The sequence below is a fragment of the Zonotrichia leucophrys genome, chromosome 23, assembly GCF_028769735.1.
Source record: "Zonotrichia leucophrys gambelii isolate GWCS_2022_RI chromosome 23, RI_Zleu_2.0, whole genome shotgun sequence".
NCBI classification, from domain to species: domain Eukaryota; kingdom Metazoa; phylum Chordata; class Aves; order Passeriformes; family Passerellidae; genus Zonotrichia; species Zonotrichia leucophrys.
The window spans coordinates 2,392,221-2,413,702 of record NC_088192.1 but is presented as its reverse complement, the minus strand read 5'-3'; the positions used below and the strand labels follow the sequence as shown (position 1 = coordinate 2,413,702).

The window sequence follows — 21,482 nt, the reverse complement described above, 5'->3', positions numbered from 1 at the left end:
AAGAACTCCGTGGTTTGAGAAAGAGAACAGGATGGTTTTGGGTGGGAGAATGGGGTGATTTTGAGGAAAAGAATGAGGTGGGTTTAGGGCAGAGAACGGAGGGATCTGTGAGCAAGAACGGGGTGGGTTTGAGGCAGAGAACCGGGTGCTTTTTGGGGCGAGAATAGGATGGGTTTAGGGGAAAGAACCCGGTGGTTTTAGGGGAAAGAACTCCGTGGTTTGAGAGGGAGAATAGGATGGTTTTGGGAGGAACAACACGCTGGTTTTGGGTGGGAGAATGGGGTGGTTTTGGGGCAGAGAACAGGGTGGTTTTAGTGGAAAGAACCCGATGGTTTTAGAGGAAAGAACTCCGTGGTTTGAGAGGGAGAACAGGGTGAGTTTTGGGACAACAACCCGGTGGTTTTGACAGAAAGAACCCGGTGGCTTTAGGGGAAAGAACTCCGTGGTTTGAGAGGGAGAATAGGATGGTTTTGGGGGAAAGAATGGGGTGGTTTTGGGTGGGAGAAATGGGATGGTTTTGGGAGCACAACATGGTTTTGGGGGAAAGAACTCGGTGGTTTGAGAGGGAGAGCAGGCCGTGTTTGCGGGAGAGAACGGGGTGGTTTTGGGGGAAAGAACGACGTGGTTTTGGGGCCACAATAGGGTGGTTTTGGGGGAGAGAATACGATGGTTTTCGGCTGAAAACCCCCAGATTTTTGGGGGAGAGAACCCCGCGGTTTTGGAGGCATAACAGGGTGGTTTTGGAGCAGAGAAGAGGGTGGTTTAGTGGAAAGAACCCGATGGTTTTAGAGGAAAGAACTCCTTGGTTTGAGAGGGAGAACTGGGTGAGTTTTGGGACAACAACCCGGTGGTTTTGACAGAAAGAACCCGGTGGCTTTAGGGGAAAGAACTCCGTGGTTTGAGAGGGAGAATAGGATGGTTTTGGGGGAAAGAATGGGGTGGTTTTGGGTGGGAGAAATGGGATGGTTTTGGGGGCACAACAGGGTTGTTTTGGGGGAAAGAACCCGGTGGCTTTAGGGGAAAGAACTCGGTGGTTTGAGAGGGAGAGCAGGCCGTGTTTGCGGGAGAGAACTAGGTTTTGGGGGAGAGAACACGATGGTTTTCAGCTGAAAACCCCCAGATTTTTGGGGGAGAGAACCCCGCGGTTTTGGGGGCACAACAGGGTGGTTTTGGGGCAGAGAACAGGGTGGTTTTGGGGCAGAGAACAGGGTGGTTTTAGCGGAAAGAACCCGATGGTTTTAGAGGAAAGAACTCCGTGGTTTGAGAGGGAGAATAGGATGGTTTTGGGGGTAAGAATGGGATGGTTTTGGGGGCACAACAGGGTTGTTTTGGGGGAAAGAACCCGATGGTTTTAGGGGAAAGAACTCGTTGGTTTGAGAGGGAGAGCAGGCCGTGTTTGCGGGAGAGAACTAGGTGGTTTTGGGGGAGAGAACACGGTGGTTTTCAGCTGAAAACCCCCAGATTTTTGGGGGAGAGAACCCGGCGGTTTTGGAGGCACAACAGGGTGGTTTTGGGGCAGAGAACAGGGTGGTTTTAGCGGAAAGAACCCGATGGTTTTAGAGGAAAGAACTCCGTGGTTTGAGAGGGAGAACAGGGTGAGTTTTGGGACAACAACCCGGTGGTTTTGACAGAAAGAACCCGGTGGCTTTAGGGGAAAGAACTCGGTGGTTTGAGAGGGAGAACAGGTTGGTTTTGGGGGAAAGAACCCGGTGGTTTGAGAGGGAGAACGGGGTGGTTTTGGGGGAAAGAACGCCGTGGTTTTGGGGGCACAACAGGGTGGTTTTGGGGGAGAGAATACGATGGTTTTCGGCTGAAAACCCCCAGATTTTTGGGGGAGAGAACCCGGCGGTTTTGGGGGCACAACAGGGTGGTTTTGGGGCAGAGAACCCGGTGGTTTTGACAGAAAGAACCCGGTGGCTTTAGGGGAAAGAACTCCTTGGTTTGAGAGGGAGAACAGGCCGTGTTTGCGGGAGAGAACGGGGTGGTTTGGGGAAAAGAACGCCGCGGTTTTGGGGGCACAATAGGATGGTTTTCGGCTGAAAACCCCCAGATTTTTGGGGGAGAGAACACGGCGGTTTTGGGGCAGAGAACACGGTGGTTTTGGGTAGAAACCCCCCAGATTTTTGGCCGCAGCCCCGCTGGGTTTGGTGCGAGTTGCTCCGGGAGGAGCTGCAGTTCCTGAGGGGAGATGAGGAGGGAGCGGCCCCAAATCTCGCTGGAAATTGGGAATTGTGGGAATCCCGGGAAACAGCCCAGAGTGGGTGGGGACCTGTCCTGAAAGGGGGGAAGAAGAGAGACCGGGAAAAGCCCGGGGCTGTGCAATTGAGGGAATTGCAGCTGAGGAGTCACATCCTGTCACCTGGGGCTGGAATGCTGCGAGCACAGGGAGGGAGCTGTGACCTCACCCCGGCATCATGGACCACTGATGGAATTCCAGGTTTTCATCCTCTTTTCCCACCTGGATTTTCCCTGTGAGGGTGGTGAATCCTCTGGCACAGGAATCTGTGGCTTCCCCATCCCTGGAATTGTTCAAGTGGAAGGGACAGGAAGAGCTTTAAGGTCCTTCCCAGCTCAAACTATTCCATATTTTCTCATTTTGGTCCTCTTTTCCCACCTGGATTTTCCCTGTTAGCGTGAATCTGTGACTTCCCCATCCCTGGAATTGTTCAAGAAAGGGACAGGAGGAGCTTTAAGGTCATTCCCACCCCAAACTATTCCATATTTTCTCATTTTTGTCCTCTTTTCCCACCTGGATTTTCCCTGTGAGGGTGTTGAATCCTCTGGCACAGGAATGTGTGGCTTCCCCATCCCTGGAATTGTTCAAGTGGAAGGGACAGGAGGAGCTTTAAGGTCCTTCCCAGCGCAAACTATTCCATATTTTCTCATTTTGGTCCTCTTTTCCCACCTGGATTTTCCCTGTTAGCGTGAATCTGTGACTTCCCCATCCCTGGAATTGTTCAAGTGGAAAGGACAGGAGGAGCTTTAAGGTCCTTCCCAGCCCAAACTATTCCATATTTTCTCATTTTTGTCCTCTTTTCCCACCTGGATTTTCCCTGTTAGCGTGAATCTGTCACAGGAATCTGTGGCTTCCCCATCCCTGGAATTGTTCAAGAAAGGGACAGGAGGAGCTTTAAGGTCATTCCCAGCCCCAAACTATTCCATATTTTCTCATTTTTGTCCTCTTTTCCCACCTGGATTTTCCCTGTTAGCTTGAATCTGGGACTTCCCCATCCCTGGAATTCTTCAAGAAAGGGACAGGAGGAGCTTTAAGGTCCTTCCCAGCCCAAACTATTCCATATTTTCTCATTTTTGTCCTCTTTTCCCACCTGGATTTTCCCTGTGAGGGTGGTGAATCCACTGGCACAGGAATCTGTGGCTTCCCCATCCCTGGAATTGTTCAAGTGGAAGGGACAGGAGGAGCTTTAAGGTCGTTCCCACCCCAAACTATTCCATATTTTCTCATTTTTGTCCTCTTTTCCCACCTGAATTTTCCCTGTTAGCGTGAATCTGTGACTTCCCCATCCCTGGAATTGTTCAAGAAAGGGACAGGAGGAGCTTTAAGGTCGTTCCCCCCCCAAACTATTCCATATTTTCTCATTTTTGTCCTCTTTTCCCACCTGGATTTTCCCTGTTAGCTTGAATCTGGGACTTCCCCATCCCTGGAATTCTTCAAGGCCAGCCTGGGATAGTGGAGGAGCTTTAAGGTCCCTCCCAACCCAAACAATTCCATGTTTTTCTCATTCCAAGGTGTGTTATGACCCCGGGCTATCTCAGAGAGGAAATGTTTGAATTCCAAAGGATAAACCAAAGGAATAAAACCGTTCCTTGTCCCCCTGTGGTTGCTGCTTTGTTTTCCCTGCAGCAAAAGAGTTAAAATTGCCCCAAAATCCTGTTTTAATGAGCTGCCATAATCTCTTGGAGATCTGGACTTGAGCCTCTGTTTCCCAAGAGCTGCTGGAATTGAACTTGGAGGAGGGATTGGCCAAATCCATCAGGAAACAAAGGGCTTGGTCACCTCAGTGTGACCTCCAAAACTGCACAGCCCCCTTGAACAACCTTCAAAATTAAGAGAATTATTATTTATTTTCACCACAATAACCTCATCCTTCCCACCTGGCTTTGGGATGAAGGTGGAGATCAGGATGTTCCTCCCCCTGTGCCAATCCTTTATCTCATCTCCCAAGCTTGGGAGAGGGCAAACTCCACCAAAACGGGAATAAATTATATTTAAATAAAATTTAAATTAAAAAAAAAAATTAAAATAAAAAAATAAAATTCAAATTTAAAAAAAAAATAAATCAACCCCACATCTCAGGGTGATGGAGCTCCTCCTGCTCAGGATTCCAATTAATTAATTATTATTATTTTAATGAAGCTCTGGTGTGGAGTTGAGCCTTTCCAAAGCTGGAAGCTGCTCCTGGCTGGGATTGTGGAGAAATCCTGGAGAGCAGCCTGGGGCTGTCCCTGATCCACTAATTACCCCCTGCACTAATGAGATTCCTGGCACTGGGGAATCTGCTCCTCCAGGGCACGTGGGAGCTGGCTCTGCCCAGAGTTCCAGGGAATTGCTGCATTTTTGGGGCAGTTTTGGTACTTTTGGTGAATGGAGCTGTCTCTGCATGGAGCTCCAGAGAATTCCTGAAGTTTTGGGGCAGATTTGGTGAATGGAGCTGTCTCTGCCCAGAGTTCCAGGGAGAATTTTGCATTTTTGGGGCAGTTTTGGTATTTTTGGTGAATGGAGCTGTCTCTGCCCAGAGTCCCAGGAAATTCCTGCAGTTTTGGTACTTTTGGTGAATGGAGCTGTCTCTGCATGGAGCTCCAAGGAATTGCTGCAGTTTTTGGGGCAGTTTTGGTATTTTTGGTGAATGGAGCTGTCTCTGCCCAGAGTTCCAGGGAGAATTTTGCATTTTTGGGGCAGTTTTGGTACTTTTGGTGAATGGAGCTGTCTCTGCATGGAGCTCCAAGGAATTGCTGCAGTTTTGGGGCAGTTTTGGTATTTTTGGTGAATGGAGTTGTGTCTGCCAAGAGTTCCAGGGAGAATTTTGCATTTTTGGGGCAGTTTTGGTACTTTTAGTGAATGGAGCTGTCTCTGCCCAGAGCTCCAAGGAATTCCTGCAGTTTTGGGGCAGTTTTGGTACTTTTAGTAAATGGAGCTGTCTCTGCATGGAGCTCCAAGGAATTCCTGAAGTTTTGGGGCAGTTTTGGTGAATGGAGCTGTCTCTGCCAAGAGTTCCAGGGAGAATTGTGCATTTTTGGGGCACTTTGGGTGAATGGAGCTGTGTCTGGCTGGATCTCCAAGGAATTGTTGCATTTTTTGGGCAATTTTGGTAATTTTGGTGAATGGAGCTGTCTCTGCCCAGAGTTCCAGGGAGAATTTTGCATTTTTGGGGCAGTTTTGGTACTTTTGGTGAATGGAGCTGTCTCTGCATGGAGCTCCAAGGAATTGCTGCAGTTTTGGGGCAGTTTTGGTGAACATGGAGCTCTCCCAGCTCCAATCCCAAGGAACTCCTGATGTTCCTCATGGAATAACTTCCCCATCCCACTCTGCCCATGGAAAGGAGCCCCTTTAGGGCCCTCAGCACTTCCAGGGGTGTCTGGAAGCAAAACTGGGACTGGAGCAAACTGGGACAGTGGGAAATGGGAATTAAATGAACTTTAAGTTCATTAAATGAACTTTTTCCTACCCCAGTGAGATTCTGTGAAATCCCAGGGTGGTTTTGCTGCTGCAAGAACCGCTCAGAGTTGTTGTTTTGCAGGAAATTGGGTGAAATCTCTTCACTCTCTTCCTCTTTTTGTTGTCAGCTTTGTGTTTGGGGGGAACTGGGAGAGCAGAGCTCTCAGGGTGGGTTCTAAATCCTCTCTTTGGAGGTTTTTGCTGTGGGAATCACTTGGAGATGCTGGAGCTGGGATGGCTGAGGGAAGGGAGGGATGAGGTGAAATCTTCATTGGGATTTGGGAAATTTGAGTGACACGGAGCGGATTCGTTGCTGCTCCAACAGAAAATTGTGTTTGGTTCTTTCCTTCTCCCAAATTGTTCCCTCTGCTCTCCAGCCCCATCCATGCATCCAGCAGGTTCCTCAGAGGTTCCTCAGAGGTTCCTCAGAGGTTCCTCAGAGGTTCAGGTTGCCCCTGTGCTCCCCCATGCTCTGTCTGCCTCTTCATCCCTTTCTCTTGTGACATCCATGGGTTGCAGGCTCTGAAAATTGTGATTTTTTTCTCACTGCAAATCGGTGTTTCCTTCAATGCAGCAGGCCTGAGGTGAAGCTCCACAAAACCTTCATCAGAGCAGGGTTGGTGCCAGGTGATTTTGCTTTCTGTGGATGTTAAAATCTTCCAGGAATTTCAGGTTGCCCCCTGTGCTCCCACCCTGGTCTGTCTGGTTCTTCCCTTCATCCCTTTGTCCTGTGAGATCCATGGGCCGAAATCCATCCCTTGTATCCTGAGGGATTCAGTGGGAGAAGTGCTGCTAAACATGGCATAAATTCAGGTTTAATTCTTCACCAAAAAAAGAAAAAAAAAAGGTGTAGGATTGGGGAAATCCTTGCCCAGAGGTGGGTAAATATGGGATGGGAATGGGGAAAAGCTTGGGGTGGAGTAGGTGGTATAAGGAAGTTGATTTATTATTATTATTATTATTATTATTATTATTATTACTACTATTAGTAGTAGTAGTAGTAGTATATTATTATTATTACTATTATTATTATTAGTAGTAGTAGTATATTATTATTATTACTATTATTATTATTATTAGTATATTATTATTATTAGTATATTATTATTATTAGTAGTATATTATTATTATTACTATTAGTAGTAGTAGTAGTATATTATTATTATTATTATTATTATTATTATTATTATTATTATTATTATTATTATTATTATTATTATTATTATTATTATTATTTTATGGGGGAGCTGCTTTAGTCCAGCCTAACTCCTGTTAATCCCAACCAAATATTCCCTGAAAATCTGAAATTCTGTGTGACTCAACTCCTCCTCCTCCTCCAGCAGCCTCTTGAGCTGCAGCTGAATTCCCTCTGCAGGCAGAGCAATTCCAAGAGGAACTTTTTAAAATAGCTGCTGCTGGAACAGCTGCATGGGAGGGAGGGAGGAGGATGAGGATGGAAGGGGAGTGATGCAGCTTGGGCCTGCAAAAATCCCAAATGGAGGGGCTGGAACTGCTCAGCTCAGTTTGGGAAATCTGGGATGAGCAGAAAGCTCAGCTTTAAGCAAGGGAATCTTTTCAGAGGGATCCATGTGGGTTTTGTGTTTATTATTCTGCTTTTCTACTCTTCCCAGTTCAGATCTGGTGCACCAAAGGAAGTGGAAATGCTCCAAAATTCACTTTATCCCTGTGAAATCTTCACCTCAGCAGGGTAAAACCGGGAGAGGACACAGCCTGGAGCTGGATGAGGATGAGGATGGCAATGCTGATGAAGGGGGGGTGGTGCAGCCTGTGCCTGAAAAAACCCCAAATGGAGGGGCTGGAACTGCTCAGCTCAGTTTGGGAAATCTGGGATGAGCAGAAAGCTCAGCTTTAGGCAAGGGAATTTTGCCAGAGGGATCCATGTGGGTTTTGTGTTTATTATTCTGCTTTTCTACTCTTCCCAGTTCAGATCTGGTGCACCAAAGGGAGTGGAAATGCTTCAAAATTCACTTTATCCCTCTGGAATCTTCACCTCAGCAGGGTAAAACTGGGAGAGGACACAGCTCTGTCCTGCCTGGAGCTGGAGGAGGATGAGGATGGCAATGCTGATGGATTGGGAGTGATGCAGCCTGTGCCTGAAAAAAATCCCAAATGGAGGGGCTGGAACTGCTCAGCTCAGTTTGGGAAATCTGGGATGAGCAGAAAGCTCAGCTTTAAGCAAGGGAATCTTTTCAGAGGGATCCATGTGGGTTTTGTGTGTTTGAATCCTCAGCCACAATATTCTGAGATCTCCCATTATTCTGCTTTTCTTCTCTTCCCAATTCAGACTCCACAAAGGGAGTGGAAATGCTTCAAAATTCACTTTATCCCTCTGGAATCTTCACCTCAGCAGGGTAAAACCGGGAGAGGACACAGCCTGGAGCTGGAGGAGGATGAGGATGGCAATGCTGATGGATTGGGAGTGGTGCAGCCTGTGGTGCAAAGTGATGGGGCTGGAACTGCTCAGCTCAGTTTGGGAAATCTGGGATGAGCAGAAAGCTCAGCTTTAGGCAAGGGAATCTTTCCAGAGGGATCCATGTGGGTTTTGTGTGTTTGAATCCTCAGCTGCAGCCACAATATTCTGAGATCTCCCATTATTCTGCTTTTCTTCTCTTCCCAATTCAGACTCCACAAAGGGAGTGGAAATGCTTCAAAATTCACTTTATCCTTCTGGAATCTTCACCTCAGCAGGGTAAAACTGGGAGAGGACACAGCTCTGTCCTGCCTGGAGCTGGAGGAGGATGAGGATGGCAATGCTGATGGATTGGGAGTGATGCAGCCTGTGGTGCAAAAATCCCAAATGGAGGGGCTGGAACTGCTCAGCTCAGTTTGGGAAATCTGGGATGAGCAGAAAGCTCAGCTTTAGGCAAGGGAATCTTTGCCAGAGGGATCCATGTGGGTTTTGTGTTCATTTGAATCCTCAGCCACAATCACAATATTCTGAGATCTCCCATTATTCTGCTTTTCTACTCTTCCCAGTTCAGATCTGGTGCACCAAAGGGAGTGGAAATGCTCCAAAAATTCACTTTATCCCCGTGAAATCTTCACCTCAGCAGGGTAAAACTGGGAGAGGACACAGCCTGGAGCTGGAGGAGGATGAGGATGGAAGGGGAGTGATGCAGCTTGGGCCTGCAAAAATCCCAAATGGAGGGGCTGGAACTGCTCAGCTCAGTTTGGGAAATCTGGGATGAGCAGAAAGCTCAGCTTTAGGCAAGGGAATCTTTGCCAGAGGGATCCATGTGGGGTTTGTGTGTTTATTATTCTGCTTTTCTACTCTTCCCAATTCAGATCTGGTGCACCAAAGGGAGTGGAAATGCTTCAAAATTCACTTTATCCCTCTGGAATCTTCACCTCAGCAGGGTAAAACCAGGAGAGGACACAGCTCTGTCCTGCCTGGAGCTAGAGGAGGATGAGGATGAGGATGGCAATGCTGATGGATTGGGAGTGGTGCAGCCTGTGGTGCAAAGTGATGGGGCTGGAACTGCTCAGCTCAGTTTGGGAAATCTGGGATGAGGAGAAAGCTCAGCTTTAGGCAAGGGAATCTTTTCAGAGGGATCCATGTGGGTTTTGTGTGCTTGAATCCTCAGCTGCAGCCACAACCACAATATTCTGGGATCTTCCATTATTCTGCTTTTGGTGCACAAAGGGAGTGGAAATGCTCCAAAATTCACTTTATCCCTGTGAAATCTTCACCTCAGCAGGGTAAAACCGGGAGAGGACACAGCTCTGTCCTGCCTGGAGCTGCAACTTCCCACTCAAGCAAGGGGAAAAAAGCATCAGTGCTCCCAACAGGGGTTTAGTGTGGAATTAGGTGTAGGAAGATCCCTTTTAAGCAGAGCTCTGAGTCACATTTGGCCAGAAATAGGGAGATAATCCTCAGAGCAGCAGCAGCACCTGGGCTCTGTGTGCTGACCCACCTGGGCATGGAGGTGGGAAAAGAAAATTTCAAACCCCCCCCCCAAAAAAAAAAAAAAAAAAAAAAAATAAAAACTCCACATGATGATTCCCAGCTGGAGTAAAGTTTGTTCCTATAGAAACTGCCAGGAGTTATGTAAGGAAATGGCAGCTGCAGTGCAAGGGGAGCTCGTGCTCCAAAATGCAAAGTAGGTCTTGAAAACCCAGCAAAAAGTCAGGAATAGCTCAGGGCTCCTTCAGGTAGTGATTGTTCCCTGTGTCCCAGGAAATCTGGGACAAAATTGGAGCTTTTAGGAGGAGCTGGCTTGAACTTGGAGCACTGAGTGCAAGGCTGGGTTTACTTAGACCTTAATAAATTGAATTTTTCTCTATTTTTGGCAATATATGCCGTTCCTTCCTGCTCCTTTCCCAAGGAATTTCAAGGCATGTTTAGCTCATGATGCTGAAAATCAGTACTATTATAATTAAGATATTAATTAATATTATTATGATTATCATGTTTAGCTCTAGATACTGCAAAAATTCTCAATCCATCAAAAACTGATCCAGGACCTTCCTCTGCTCAGAGCTTTGTTAAGAACTTGGTGGCTTCTAAAACATCCCAAATTCAAATTAAATTAGAAAACAGAGTCTAAATATTTTCAACACCAAATTAAAAACATCTTAAAAAGCAGCAAAATTCTATTTACAGCATCAAAAGTCAATTTAGTGATGGCAGAACTTCCACCCTGCTGCTCTGTTTACAGGTGCACCTATCACCCAAATTATTTCCATTTCATGGAAATTCAAACCTCCTTGGGAATCTGCAATTTCTAGGATTGGCTGATGTCTGGTTTTGCTCCAAAAATGAAGCCACAGGAAGTCCATGGCTTGTGGAACTGACTGATTTTTATTTTGTTTTTGATGTATATTTATATTTTTAAGCTGTGTCACCATCAGCGTTGATGATGTCACCCAGTTGTTTTTCACGGATCCTGGTGATAAAACTGCTTGAAATTGTCCCTGTCACCTTTTTTTTTATTGATTGAAGGAACATCCAACCCTTTCTGCAGCAGCAGGAAAGCCCCACCCTGCTGTTCACAGAAATTCTCATTTCCTCCACTTGCGCTTCAAAGAACACGATGGTAGCACTGATAAAACTGCTCATCTTTACCCCAAAAAACACACAAATCTTGGGCTTCAAGGCCATAAGCCCTCAAATATTGGATATTTTTTGCTAAACTGGAAGATTTTCTGGCAGAAATCAAAGCCAGCACCTTTGTTTTTCTTGCAAAATGTGGTTGAGGCCTGTAATTATTGTGTGGGAAAAAAAAAAAAAGAAAATAAAACCCCCAAACAGCCCTTTCTTCTTTCAAAGGATGGTATAAAACTGAATTTTGGGGTGATTAAACTGCCTGGTGAGGTGTAGATTTTTATCAAACACCTTTTGTGGATGTTAAAATGAGGGTTTGGCTTTAGCATCCCCTGAGAGCTGCACAAATCCCTCAGTCTGGGCCTAAATCTGCGAGGGCAGCAGGGATTAATCCCAAATCCGAGGTGGATCCCTGATCCCTGCAGCAGGACCAGTTATTCATAGTGTTAATAACCAAATAACATCATTTAAGTGGATTTTTGGGGTTTCCTTTGGTTCCCCCAAGTGCAGAACAGACATTTCCAGCAAAGAGCAGAGGAAGTTTTGCAAGAGAGGCTTTGAGCAGATGAATGGCAGAAAATCCTTGAGCAATTTCTTTCCAAAACAAGGAAACCACAAGGCAGAGAAACCTTCTTTCCTCTTTTGACTCTGCAAAAAAAAAAAAAATCAGGATTATTCAGCTTGGAAATTTCGAGGAAATTTTTCCCTGCTGAAAAGCTGAGGGTGTGGATAACCCCTGGCAGGCCAGATTTTCTTGTTCCAGGGAGAATTCCCCACATCCCTTTTTCTTGTGGCTTTTTAGAGTTTTCTTAAGTTCCCCCATCTCCTCGAAGTGCAAAATAAACATTTCCAGCAAAGAGCAGAGGAAGTTTTGCAAGAGAGGCTTTGAGCAGATGAATGGCAGAAAATCCTTGAGCAATTTCTTTCCAAAACAAGGAAACCACAAGGCAGAGCAACCTCTTGGATCCTGAGTTCTTTCCTCCTTTGACTCTGCAAAAAAAAATCAGGATTATTCAGCTTGGAAATTTCGAGGAAATTTTTCCCTGCTGAAAAGCTGAGGGTGTGGATAACTCCTGGCAGGCCGGATTTTCTTATTCCAGGGAGAATTCCCCACATCCCTTTTCCTCATGGATTTTTGGGGTTTCCTTAAGTTCCCCCAACTCCTGGAAGTGCAAAATAAACATTTCTAGCAAAGAGCAGAAGAAGTTGTTTTGTCACAGCTCTGAGCAGATAAATGGCAGAAAATCGTTGAGCAATTTCTTTCCAGAACAAGGAAACCACAAAGCAGAGAAACCTCTTGGACCTTCTTTCCTCCTTTGACTCTGCAAAAAAAAAATGAGGATTATTCAGCTTGGACTTGAGGAAATTTGTCCCTGCTGAAAAGCTGAGGGAAATCCTGGCAGGGATTTTCTTGTTCCAGGGAGAATTCCTCACATCCCTTTTCCTCATGGATTTTTGGGTTTCCTTAGGTTCCCCCATCTCCTGGAAGTGCAAAATAAACATTTCTAGCAAAGAGCAGAAGAAGTTGTTTTGTCACAGCTCTGAGTAGATGAATGGCAGAAAATCCTTGAGCAATTTCTTTCCAGAACAAGGAAACCACAAGGCAGAGAAACCTTCTTTCCTCCTTTGACTCTGCAAAAAAAAATGAGGATTATTCAGCTTGGACTTGAGGAAATTTGTCCCTGCTGAAAAGCTGAGGGAAACCCTGGCAGGGATTTTCTTGTTCCAGGGAGAATTCCCCACATCCCTTTTCCTCATGGATTTTTGGGGTTTCCTTAGGTTCCCCCAACTCCTGAAGTGCAAAATAAACATTTCTAGCAAAGAGCAGAAGAAGTTGTTTTGTCACAGCTCTGAGCAGATGAATGGCAGAAAATCCTTGAGCAATTTCTTTCCAAAACAAAGAAACCACAAAGCAGAGAAACCTCTTGGACCTTCTTTCCTCCTTTGACTCTGCAAAAAAAAAAATGAGGATTATTCAGCTTGGACTTGAGGAAATTTGTCCCTGCTGAAAAGCTGAGGGAAATCCTGGCAGGGATTTTCTTGTTCCAGGGAGAATTCCCCACATCCCTTTTCCTCATGGATTTTTGGGGTTTCCTTAAGTTCCCCCAACTCCTGGAAGTGCAAAATAAACATTTCTAGCAAAGAGCAGAAGAAGTTGTTTTGTCATAGCTCTGAGCAGATGAATGGCAGAAAATCCTTGAGCAATTTCTTTCCAAAACAAGGAAACCACAAAGCAGAGAAACCTCTTGGATCCTGAGTTCTTTCCTCCTTTGACTCTGCAAAAAAAATGAGGATTATTCAGCTTGGAAATTTCGAGGAAATTTTTCCCTGGTGAAAAGCTGAGGGTGTGGATAACCCCTGGCAGGCCGGATTTTCTTATTCCAGGGAGAATTCCCCACATCCCTTTTCCTTGTGGGTTTTTAGAGTTTCCTTAGGTTCCCCCATCTCCTCGAAGTGCAAAATAAACATTTCTAGCACAGAGCAGAGGAAGTTGTTTTGTCACAGCTCTGAGCAGATGAATGGCAGAAAATCCTTGAGCAATTTCTTTCCAAAACAAGGAAACCACAAGGCAGAGCAATCTCTTGGATCCTGAGTTCTTTCCTCCTTTGACTCTGCAAAAAAAATGAGGATTATTCAGCTTGGACTTGAGGAAATTTGTCCCTGCTGAAAAGCTGAGGGAAATCCTGGCAGGGATTTTCTTGTTCCAGGGAGAATTCCCCACATCCCTTTTCCTCAGCTGGATGATTCCACAGCCAGACATGGAGCATTTTTTGGGATCCATGGAAGAAGCTGCTCATTTCCACTGGGAATATTCTGATGTTCCCTCAATCCTGCCCAATGGAAGCAGCTCCTCTTTTTCCTGCTTTTCCTTTTCCAAGGAGCTGTGGTTTTGCAGCCAGCTCCTGGTTTATTTTTAAATGCTTTCTGCAGAGTTATTACAGCAAAAAAAAAAAAAAAGTTGCCTCAGGAACTTGGGCCAGAATTTGGTGCCTGAGTGAAGGGTGAGGAGTGAATCCCCTCAGGATTTCTCAATTAAAACCACTCCAGGGTGTGAACTTGGAGCAAGAGAACTCATTTGGAGCAGGCTCCTCAGGCTGGGAGTTGAAAAGGGAATTAGACTGGGGGTTTTAAAGGGAATTAGGATCCTTTTCAGTCATTCAGATTATTCAGCAGCCCTTGGAGCATTAATGAGCAGCATTAGATGGGGACTGGAGCTGGCACGAGCAGCTTGGTATGTGGAGTTTGTTTTGACAGGCTGGGATGTAAAACAGGCTCTGGAATTGTCTCCTGGGGCTGGGCACTGAATCCCTGCTGGATCCTCCTCCCTTGGGAATGTTCAGGAAAATTGGGAATGAAAATTCACTGAGCAAGGGATGCTTGGGGGTTTGTGATCCTCCTGCCAGGCCAGGCTCTGAAAAATGTTGGAATTCTTACTCCAAATTGGTTTTTCCTTCAATCCAGGAGGGATTTGTGCAGGCCTGAGGTGAAGCTCCACAAACTTCATTAGAGCAGGGTTGGTGCCAGGTGATTTTGCTTTCCATGGATGTTAAAATCACCCCTAGCATCACAAAATCATCATAAAGCTGAGACAGAAGTAGTGGCAGCGCCAGGCAAAGTTGGCACTGGAGCAAACTCCCAATTTTCCACGTGGGAATGGGGTTTCCATTTTGGCCTGGTGGCTCTGAGGGCCCTCAGCCTCAGGGGAATTGATTTTAGCACATCAACCTGAGGATTCATGCAAGAAACAAAATTTTTTTAGTGGTTTAAGGAGCTGAATGTTTCTGTTGCCTTGTCTTCAGCCTTCTGGAGATAAATAAATCCATAATTCCCTGAGCCAGGAGGGTGAGGTCTGAGGTGAAGCTCCACGAGCTTGAGCAGAGTAGGGTTGGTGCCAGGTGATTTTGCTTTCTATGGATATTAAAATCACCCCTGGCATCATAAAATCAGACATAAAATCATCACAAAGCTGAGACAGAAGTGGTGGCAGCACCAGGCAAAGCTGGCACTGGAACAAACTCCCAATTTTCCACGTGGGAATGGGGTTTCCATTTTGGCCTGGTGGCTCTGAGGGCCCTCAGCCTCAGGGGCATTGATTTTAGCACATCAGCCAGACAATTCATGCAAGAAACAAAATTTTTTTAGTAGTTTAAGGAGATGAATGTTTCTGTTGCCTTGTCTTCAGCCTTCTGGAGATAAATAAATCCATAATTCCCTGAGCCAGGAGGGTGAGGTCTGAGGTGAAGCTCCAAGAGCTTGAGCAGAGTAGGGTTGCTGCCAGGTGACTTTGCTTTCTATGGATGTTAAAATCACACCTAGCATCATAAAATCATCATAAAGCTGAGTCAAAAGTGGCAAGGCTGGCACTGGAGCAAACTCCCAATTTTCCACGTGGGAATGGGGTTTCCATTTTGGCCTGGTGGCTCTGAGGGCCCTCAGCCTCAGGAGAACTGATTCTAGATCAACCCGAGGATTCTTGCAAGAAACAATTTTTTTTAGTGGTTTAAGGAGCTGAATGTTTCTGTTGGCCTTGTCCTCAGCCCTCTGGAGATAAATAAATCCATAATTCCCTGAGCCAGGAGGGTGAGGTGCCCCTGTCCTGGTGGGTGTCAGGGTGTGCCCACTTTTTGTGAGGGGTGATAATTCCCCCAGGCAGCTCTGCAGTGCTGATTAAAGCTGCCCCGTTGTTCTTTATTGATATAAACCCATTTTTCGCAGAAAAATGATCCCCTAAGCTCCAACCCAGGCGTTTTTCCCCCTTTTATCACTGAGGCTGCTGCAGAGTCTGAGCTGGGTTTGTGTTTTGAGGAAGTGAAAGTCACATCTGGAGATGCCACCTGGAGCTTTTTCGAGTCAAGTCACCTTGAAAAGAGCTGTGAAACCCTGGGGAAATGCCTGCAAAAAGCCCTAAAAAGCAAAATCTGACTCGCTGGGCACTTGCAGGGAGATTTTTTTTCAGTGGGAGATGTTCCAGTGTGAGCTGCTCCAAAGAGGGAAGTGGGAGGTTGTTTACATCTGCACCAAACCCTTCCCCCCTCCCACAACCTCAGGGCTTTAGGAGACATTTTAAAAGAACATTTTTAGAAGGCATTTGAAGGTTAAAGTGTTGGTTTGGTTAAGCTGGGTGTCTGGGAAGGGGATGTTGGATCCAACCTGACCCCACCAGGGCTGCAGGATTAGGGAGATTTTTGGGAAAATTCAGATTTCCTCCCAATCTGTAAAAACCAACCCCACATCTCCCAGATCCTCTATTCCCTTTAGGTTTGAAACCTTTCCTGCAGCACCTTCTGGCTGTGCAAGGACACCCAAATCCCAGCTGGAATCTCCCCAGGGAACAGCTCACCCCTGGTTGTGTAATGAGTTTATTACTGGGAGGGGCTCAAAAAGCCCCTAAATATTCATTTTAATTTAAATATAACCAAGCTGCTCCATCTTGGCTCTCCCAGAATTTGGATTTAGGAGTTGCAGCACATTCCAGATGTGGTTCCCTTCTTGTCCCAGACCCCTGAGGGGACACTGGAGCAGCAGGAGGATGTGACATTAACTCTGAGTCATGTTTTAGTGGGAAGTTGTGGTGGCCTGAGCTGGTCCATGTGACAAACCCAGTGAGCTGATTACTCCAGGAGCTGCCCATTAATCCTTTTAGTCCTATCAAGGCTAAATTTATCTGGAGTTTTAAATCTAACCTTGAATCTCATGATAATCCTGCCAGCAGTCTCACGTTAGAGAGCCCTGGGAGAGAATTCCATGCAGAAATCATAGGAAGGATCCTGGCTAAAGGTTTTATTCCCATTTTTTGGGTATAGTCAGGTGGTGCTGAAGTTGTGGGTTTTGCTTTGATAATAAAGGAGGTAATAAAGGGACTGAGGTGTAGGCAAGAAGTGAATTTCTCAGCTCCATTAAATTGATATCATTCCCAAAGGCCACTCCTGGAGAGGGAAAAAGCAGCAAATAATGGCAGAGAAAGGCCAGAAAATTTAATAAAGGCATTTTAAAGTGAATTCCCTGGAAGAAGTGCTGGAGTTACCTGTTGGAGGTTGGATACCTGTGCTCTGGAAGGGTCTCTGAGTGCATTATCAGCTCCAAATCCCTCAGGATGCTCCAGGAACAGGAATTAAACTGTTAACAGCATCTCCAATACAGCACTGCTTTTTTAGGGCTCTGAAATTACACTTTCCCCCTCTTCCCCCTCCCACCTCCCTCTCATTAACTCGAGGCTCTGCTATTTTAGCTGTGGCAAGAAAAGCAGGATAACTCTTCATCATCCAGAGGAATGTGTGGAAAAAAGGGCTGGTGGAGGCTGTTTGATCCCTGATTCTGTGTTTTCCCAGTTTCTCGTGCACTGGGACACCAGTTTGTGTTGGGAGCTGGGAGAAAAGGGTTTAAATTTAAAATATTCCTAAAATATTCAGGATTGAGGGTCTGGGAGAGGGATGGGAATTCCTGTGGATCTCTGTATGCCCTGCTGGGATTCCTGGGTGCATCTGAGCTCCTTAATCTTTCCCTTCTGGATGTTTTTTTGATTTTTGATCCCTGGCATGATCTCCCATCCACACCTTGGAGCTGTCCTGCATGAAAACCAGGAATGTCTGACCTTAATCAAATCAATGCCTTGATTTTATTTTATTTTGACCCAGGAAAAGCAAATAATGTCCATCACAGCTGTGGAAACTGGAGTGAACTGATCATTCCTTGGGCTGGGATTGGTTTTGGGGCCAAATCCTGGGCTCAGTGCTTGGTACTGGCTCAGCTGGGAATTCCTGCCCAGCACTGAGGAGATTTGAAGATGCTGAGTGGGGTTTTTTTTGGGTTTTTTTTGTTTTGTTTTGTTTTTGTTTTTTGGGTTTTCGTTGCTGTAGGGAATATTCTGGAGCTGATTCCAGGTTATTCAGGAAAAAAAATCAGGATCACAGACAGGGCACAGCTCAGGGGGTTGGAGTTTTTTAGGTGGTTTAAATTCCTCTTTTCTTCTCTCTTCTTGTGTGGAGGGAAGAGGGATGCAATAAATCAGGGATAATGATTGAAGATCTTAGAAGGATTTTTTCCCAATTCCTTCCTCAGAGCAGGAAAAGTGAAAATTTTACCTCAAATTCAGCTGTTCCTGAGGGATTTTAGATCTGAGGGGTTTTAGATCAGTGACAGCACATGTGTGAGCTTTTTCTTGCTGAAATCAGGAACTTTTCCCCTCATGTCAGTGATTTTTCCCTCACAGAAAGAAAAGGACAACAAAATTGTTTAAATTTCTGATTTCTTTCCTCTTCCTCTTGGAGCTGTTTGGTTTGTGTAAATGGAAGAGGGAGGAAATAAATCAGGGAGAAGATCTTGAAAGGATTTTATCCAATTCCTTCCTCAGAGCAGGAAAAACACAAGAATTTTACCTCAAATTCAGCTTTTTCTGAGGGATTTTACATCTGAGGGGTTTTAGATCAAGGTGTGAGCTTTTTATTGGTGAAATCAGGAATTTTTTCCCTCATGTCAGTGATTATTTTTTCCCTCACATAAAGAAAAGGACAAAACTGTTTAAATTCTTGGTTTTTTCCCTCTTGGAGCTGTTTGGTTTGTGTAGATGGAAGAGAGAGGCAATAAATCAGAGATAATGATTGGAGGAGATCTTGGAAAGATTTTATCCAATTCCTTCCTCAGAGCAGGAAAAATGCAAATTTTACCTCAAATTCAGCTGTTTTGGAGGGATTTTAGATCTGAGGGGTTTTAGATCAGTAACAGCACATGTGTCAGCTTTTTCTTGCTGAAATCAGGAACTTTTCCCCTCATGTCAGTGATTTTTCCCTCACAGAAAGAAAAGGACAACAAAATTGTTTAAATTTCTGATTTCTTTCCTCTTCCTCTTGGAGCTGTTTGGTTTGTGTAGATGGAAGAGGGAGGAAATAAATCAGGGATAATGACTGGAGAAGATCTTGAAAGGATTTTATCCAATTCCTTCCTCAGAGCAGGAAAACACAAAAATTTTACCTCAAATTCAGCTTTTTCTGAGGGATTTTAGATCTGAGGGGTTTTAGATCAGTAACAGCACATGTGTCAGCTTTTTCTTGCTGAAATCAGGAACTTTTTCCCTCATGTAAGTGATTATTTCCCTCACAGAAAGAAAAGGACAACAAAACTGTTTAAATTCTTGATTTTTTCCTGTTTGATTTATGTGGAAGAGGGAGGCAATAAATCCCCAAGGATAAGGATTGGGAACATCCTCCTGATGTGGAATTCCAGTTTCCAGCCTGGATGAGAATCCAAAGGCCTCAATCCCAGTTCACTTGGTGCATTTTCCCAGTTCCTCCAGGCAAAAACAAAAATAAAAAAGGGTTGGATTGGTGGAAAAAACCACTTTCCTGTCTCTTCCCAGGGCCACGATGGGCATCCTGGAATATTGGGGTGTTCATCTGCATCCGCTGCGCTGGGATCCACAGGAACCTGGGAGTTCACATATCCAGGGTCAAATCTGTCAACCTCGACCAGTGGACACAGGAACAGATCCAGGTGAGGGCTGGGATAAAACATTGAGGGTTTTTTTTTTAAATAAACCAAGCCAGAATAGCTCAAAAAAAAATGGGGAAAGTGGAGGAGGAAGAAGAATTCCAGCTGGAATAGGTTGGGAGGGAAAAGAGCAATAAAATGTCCTCATTCCAAGGTGGACAAACAGCAGAGAGTAAAGCTTAAGGAGCTGCAAATCTCTGTTAAATTACCAATTCCTGCTTCCCACCTCTCCTTCCAGAGGGATTTTGGGTTGCTAACAGGATATTTATCCTGCCTTGGATTAAAAATTGCTTAGAATTGGCAAATGGAGTGGGAGGGGATTGGAGCAGCTGCCTCAGCATCCCCTGGGGGTGAAAATGGCTTTGAGGAGGATCCCCCTTTTCTGGATTTCTCTTCATTGTCAGCTTGGGATGCTGTGGGAGAGCTTTAATGTTTGGGAAAGGAGAATTTGAAGGAGTTTTTTTTGGATTTCAGTGCGTGCAGGAGATGGGGAATGGCAAAGCCAATCGTCTCTACGAAGCCTACCTGCCCGAGAACTTCCGGAGGCCTCAGACAGACCAGTATCCTTTTTTTAATTCCTGAAAAAACGTGGAAATTCCATGGAAATTTCCATCCTGGAGCTGTGTGGTCAAACCTCCCTGAAGGAGAAGTTGTTCCTGTGGGGAGGAAATGGGAATGAAGGGATTGGGGTGGAGAACTGGGACACCAAATGACTACAGGAGGCTTCTCCTTAGTTTAGAGCCTGCTTGGATTGGGAATTAAAAACTGGGAAATATTCACTCTGAAATTCTCAGTTTGGAAGAGCAAAGAGAATTTTGCTTTTATTTTGGGCTTAAATGGGAAAAAAATGCACTGGAATGGAAAATAACCCTTAAAATCCCTTTTTTTCCAGTGGGATTTATCTCGTTCAGATCTCTGAGATTTCAGAGTGAACCCAAAAGCTGCAGGTTTTGGAGGGAATGAGAGTGAATATTCCAAAGGCTCCATGGAAACCTAATTGTGACCTTCCAGGACCTGAAGGAGCTGCAAGAGAGATGATTTATAAAGGACAGAATAGAGGAGGTGGATTTTGGTAGAGTTGGGATTTTGGGAAGGAATTCCTGCCTGTGAGGGTGAGGAGAGGCTGGAATGGATTTCCCAAAAAAATTGTGGCTGCCCCATCCCTGGAATTGTTCTCCAGGCTGGATGGAGCTTGGGATGATGGGAGGTGCCCCTGCCCATTGGATTTAAGGTCCCAACCCAAACCAGGCTGGGAATTCTCTGATGGAATTTTCAGTGCTTCAGCTGTAACTCCCACCTTGCAGGAATGCTGAGTAAGCAGGGATGGAATGATGTGAACCTAAAAAAAATCCCACAAAAACACCTTTCCACCATCATTTTTTTGAGTTAATCTGGTACCTGAGGTGTTTTTTGAGCTGCAGGATCCTGTTGTGATCACTGTGATCTGAATGTGCTGAGGGGACACTTGGGACAAACAAAAAAAACCAGTGGAGAAAACACAACAAGAGCTTAAATCCTGATTTAATTCCCTTTTTATAGCACTGAAATAACCTGAAATAACCCAGGGGCAAAAACTGAGTTGGGATCCAGCAATAAATTATTTTAAGAAAGTTACTGCTGGAAATGCTCTTTAAACAATGATTTAATTTAGTTACAGCCTGTACCTTGTTCCTCCCTGTCAAATAAGGCTTCTATTCTGGAATCCTTTGTCCTTAACCAGCTGCTGTAGAGCTGTGGAGAGTTTTATCCGGGATAAATATGAGAAAAAGAAATATATGGACAGAAGCATCGACATCAACGCCTTCAGGGTGAGTCTGGAGGCCTAAAATGGTGATTAAAACAAAATATTGAAATATAAATATTGAAATATTCTCCTGTGCCAGGAGAAATCCCTTCTCCAGAGCTGCTTGAACTTCATGGAGTGAATTCCTGAGGAGATTTGAAGGTGCTGAGTGGGTTTTGTTGTAGGGAATATTCTGGAATATTCAGGGAATTTTCCAGGGAAAAAAGCAGGATCACAGACAGGGCAGAGCTCAGGGGGTTGGTGGTTTTTGGGTGGTTTAAATTCCTGTTTTCTTCCCTCATCTTCATCTCACTGATTGGTTTGTGTGGATGGATGTCTCACATTGGAGGAGGCCTTGGAAAGGATTTTATCCGTTTCCTTGTTCAGAGCAGGAAAAATGCAAAATTTTACCTCAAATTCAGCTTTTTCTGAGGGATTTTAGATCTGAGGGGTTTTAGATCAGTAACAGCACCAAG

The 21,482-nt window shown here is 45.2% G+C and overlaps 1 protein-coding gene across 1 annotated transcript in view; it reads left to right on the top strand.

Moving 5' to 3' along the window:
* SMAP2 (small ArfGAP2) overlaps positions 1–21,482 on the top strand; it is a 32,496-nt gene that overhangs the window by 813 nt on the left and 10,201 nt on the right. The window contains exons 2-4 of the mRNA XM_064731439.1: positions 19,093–19,226; positions 19,698–19,783; positions 20,953–21,031. Coding sequence (XP_064587509.1) covers positions 19,093–19,226; positions 19,698–19,783; positions 20,953–21,031 — 299 coding nt within the window. The remainder of the gene's footprint in view (positions 1–19,092; positions 19,227–19,697; positions 19,784–20,952; positions 21,032–21,482) is intronic.